Source organism: Aplysia californica, unplaced genomic scaffold (genome assembly GCF_000002075.1).
Source record: "Aplysia californica isolate F4 #8 unplaced genomic scaffold, AplCal3.0 scaffold00350, whole genome shotgun sequence".
Taxonomy (NCBI): Eukaryota; Metazoa; Mollusca; class Gastropoda; order Aplysiida; family Aplysiidae; genus Aplysia; species Aplysia californica.
The window spans coordinates 104,930-108,857 of NW_004797620.1; the positions used below are offsets into that span (position 1 = coordinate 104,930).

The window sequence follows — 3,928 nt, forward strand, 5'->3', positions numbered from 1 at the left end:
CACACACACACACACACACACACACACACACACACACACACACAAACACACACATATACACAAAAATTCAGATCGCAAATGATTACACTGAAGTAATGCGTTGCCTGTTGGTGCGAAAGTTAAGTAAAGCATAATCCACCGAAAACGATACGTTGGGTTTTGAATAAGAGTAGGCAAAAAAACGTCACCAAATTCTGATTCAAAAGGGTAACAAAAATGAAGCGCATGGACTAAAAAGGGTTAAATCCCACAACAGATCTATTCATATGGCAATTACGAGCATTCTATGTTATCGGTTATTTTTTCCCGTGCAGAAATGCCTGTGATATAAATGATGCCGTTGTCCTGACTGAAGTCGGTCCAGGGTTTTTATGCTTGTGCTTAGCGTCAGTGGAGCGATATAGAAGTGAGACTTTTCAACTTTCCGTAGCCTCCGATTTTTCTGTGCGCGGCCGCTGTGAATAAAGTGTGTTGAGTAGCGAAGCGCACTGGATATTTCAGCCCTACCTTTCGTAAAACCACCCCCTTGCTATTGCTGTTAGTGGTCCTTGGAGTACAAATCTTTTTCGAGGTTACCAAATCCAATCCGCTTACAGACCATTGAGGGCCCTGGAAAAATTTGTATCGTCACCTCTAACCTTTAATGAAGAGTGTGCAAATAATTTCATTCTACGCTCGGCAGAATCAGCGGCTCGCTTGTCGTTAGGACGGCAAGATTTAAGGTACCGATTTCCGTCTCTGTTACCCGTGACCCGGAAGGGATTACACGGCCTCTTGATTCCCCTGTTTCTTTTCCTATGTGTCGTTCCAGGGCCCTAGCACACGCCGACCACGGGTTGGGGACACTACATCCTCTCGTGCCCACGCATCTAAGAAACAGCCTTTCGTAACCTTCGGCAGATCCACTTACACACCTGTGTTCATAGCAGTTTCTCAGCTCACAAACAACCCGAAAGAATAATATTCCTTACTGTGATTTCAAAAGGAGTATCGCATGTTTTATTTGTTTTTCTTCTTTTCTCGCTGGCTTAATCTAATTCGCTGACTTACCCTAACAGTGTGTAACAGGGAAGCACTAAGACTATATTATTCTACTGATGAGGGGAGAGAAGAGAAGTTCAGCGTTCGCTCCGTAACGCCAACCATCCTCCAACCGCCCCAGTAGAGCAGGCTTGTGTACCCGGTGCCCGTTCCCCCAAGTCTGGCGACCACTAACTCGCAGTGACCGCCTGGGACGTTTACCTCGGCCGTACGAGCGCCTAATCTCCCCGGCCAGGGCTGGCCTAATCCGAAGACAAGTGGTCCTTTCAGACAAAAACAATATCCAGGCTTTTTAATCTGTCCACGGCGAAAGGACAAATCGCTGATCGCGTGGACCTAGAGCTGCTGGTCTCAGCTCGTACACTAGGTAGGCGTGTGGGAGTGTCTCCGTCACTTTGGCTAATTGTTAGAGGACTCATTAATTAATTCATTGAGGACGCGCACTCTGGTCATTCGGCAACGTTTGATGAGGCGCTGACTTGGGGAAGTTTAAACCAATGCAAAACTTCACTATCCTATAGTCGCTGTTTTTTAAATTCTCTTTTCTTTACTTGAAGTAAAAAGGCAGGTGACCCACTCTGACATATGCAAAGTTGTGTTTCTGATTTGTGTGTGGTGGTTCGGAGCGTGCTGCAATAGTGCTTTTGGTCTGCAGCTGATCGAACAAACGTGTCATCTGTGCAGTTATAAAGTTATATCATCTTGACTCCACTAGGAGAAGCCTGTATGGTTTGCTTCTTGCCCACCGGGCATTGTGTCGGCGTACGATTTCCTTCAATACAACCATCATCACTCTAAAACTGGCATTGAGACAGTAAATTGGTTCACTTTGAAACCTTAAAGCCTTCAGGGGAGAGTGTATTTTCCTGTTTTGGAGTTGTTTCACGGATAATGCAAGGTACATCCAGCTGCTAAGTGTGTAAAAAATGCATAACTACACCAATCGCTTTTCGTGCCTGTGGTTACCCAATGTAGGACCTTTGAGATATAACTGCTCACTGCGAAAGCAGAGCAGATGAAGACTACAGTAGGAAAACAAGATAAGAATATTTTAGGAAAGTCGAGAAGTAAGCATGATAGTCCATATTTCACTGTGAAAGGAGCATTCATTTTACCTTTTATAATACAGACATAGACTGGGTTATCCGTAGTATCATTTGTGGAGAAGACTGCTCGATTGTTTTAAAGAATGAAAAAATGGTGGGAGGGGGGGGGGGTCGCAACTTATTTCTGAAAGATTGAGACTTATCTGAGTTTCTTATTCCTCTAGAGTCTTCAAATAAATTACTCTTTTAGGATAGTTTGTTCGTTTTTATTTCCTGTGCACTTCTGAAAAACGTGAGCAGGATTCCTTGTGGCAATGTAACACCTAAGTTTCCAAACAGCTCCAGTTCCGAATCACTACCACAGAATTACAAAGTTCTATCTGCTCAGTACCTAGTTTTGAGAAATGTGACGTCTAAGATTTTGAGATTCCCATCATGTCAACATATTGCGAACGCATTTCTTTCAATATTTTGATAACGACTCCGAATAATCCTACAATTTTGACTGAACAGATAGAACTTAATTTGGTTTCTGACCTCATGGTCTTCAATAATCAAAACGTCCAAAAATGTCAAATAGGACTTTTTAATTCTGAGTTAACGAAATAGAGGCTGTTCAATTTGAGAGTAGAGAAGCATCTGCCTGGCTTCCACTCACGTGCAATATGTACAGGGGATGATTGGTGACATCTGAACCCCCTTCCCCCTCCCCTCTTCTAAGTCATCAGTTCGTGTATTAGTGTTTGATTAAAACCCTTTATTGCACAAGGAATGAAGCACTTATGGTAAGTGGTTGAAAATTTCCTAACAAATTGTTTTATGTATGGAAATCACCTGTACGAATTCTCTTTTCTACATATGAGGGTTGGCTTTGTCCACTGCAGTGGGTGCCATAAACTGGGTACATCTTTTGTGATGGCAACTTATCCAATGTACTGGACATCATGCACATATCGTGTATAAGAAAACAATTTTCCTTTCGATTAAAAGGGTATGACAAGAGTAGCTGCCCTTTGCTTCTGCTATTAAAAACAAATAATATTTCAACTTTTTTTTTTAACGAAACAAGCTGGTGTGGGTGAGAAAGAAAGTAGCTCCGTGGCTTGGCCTTTTAATCGTGTCCACTGTAGAATACACTTTGCAACAGGGTAACTGACTTCAGAGTTTACACTGCATCAAGGGAAAGTAAATCTTGGTATGGTGTATTTGTTATACTTTCGATTTTATCGAACAATCTGCTCAATGTTTATCATTAACATGAGAATAAGCCTAATTCGGTTCTATTTGAAGTTTGCTTTCATTTAGAGATTCACCATACATTGCTAGATCTGAAACAAACACTGACCATCATATTTCTGCATTCATCTCTCCTCTTAGAGGCTCTGTCTAAAACATTCTATATATTCCTCGTGTTTTCCCGTCACTCTTCTGTCCAGGTTCCAGAAATACGCTAATCGAGGTCTGCATCAAATGTGCTTACTTTCTGTTTTTCTAGTAAGAGAAAGAGGTGTAAAGCCTTCATGTCGAGCCAAGTGTACTATAAGTAACTATATTTGTCGCCTGGGGATTATTTTAAGAATACGAAAATCGTTTCCCGCTCTGACAGTCTTAATAAATTATAGGGATAGACATTGTGAGGACTCTGTCAGCTAACGATCATTTTCTGAACTATGCAATTCTCTCTATCTTTCCCCCTCGCAACCCCGTCTTCTATGTCTCCATATTCATCTGTCTGTCTCTATCTGTTAATAAACTCCCACCCCCCTTCTCTCTGTCTCTCTCTGTGTCTCTCTCTTTCTCTGTCTTTGTCTCTCTCTCTCTCTCTCTCTCTCTCTCTCTCT

The 3,928-nt window shown here is 42.1% G+C and overlaps 2 protein-coding genes across 2 annotated transcripts in view; both read left to right on the forward strand.

The window, feature by feature from the left end:
• LOC101851588 (5-hydroxytryptamine receptor 1A) overlaps nt 1-3,928 on the forward strand; it is a 112,345-nt gene that overhangs the window by 90,435 nt on the left and 17,982 nt on the right. Inside the window, exon 2 of the mRNA XM_035970967.1 lies at nt 3,710-3,831. Coding sequence (XP_035826860.1) covers nt 3,710-3,831 — 122 coding nt within the window. The remainder of the gene's footprint in view (nt 1-3,709; nt 3,832-3,928) is intronic.
• Nucleotides 1-3,928, forward strand: part of LOC101848898 (5-hydroxytryptamine receptor 1A) — a 33,988-nt gene that overhangs the window by 20,336 nt on the left and 9,724 nt on the right. The gene's annotated exons all lie outside the window — the stretch shown is intronic.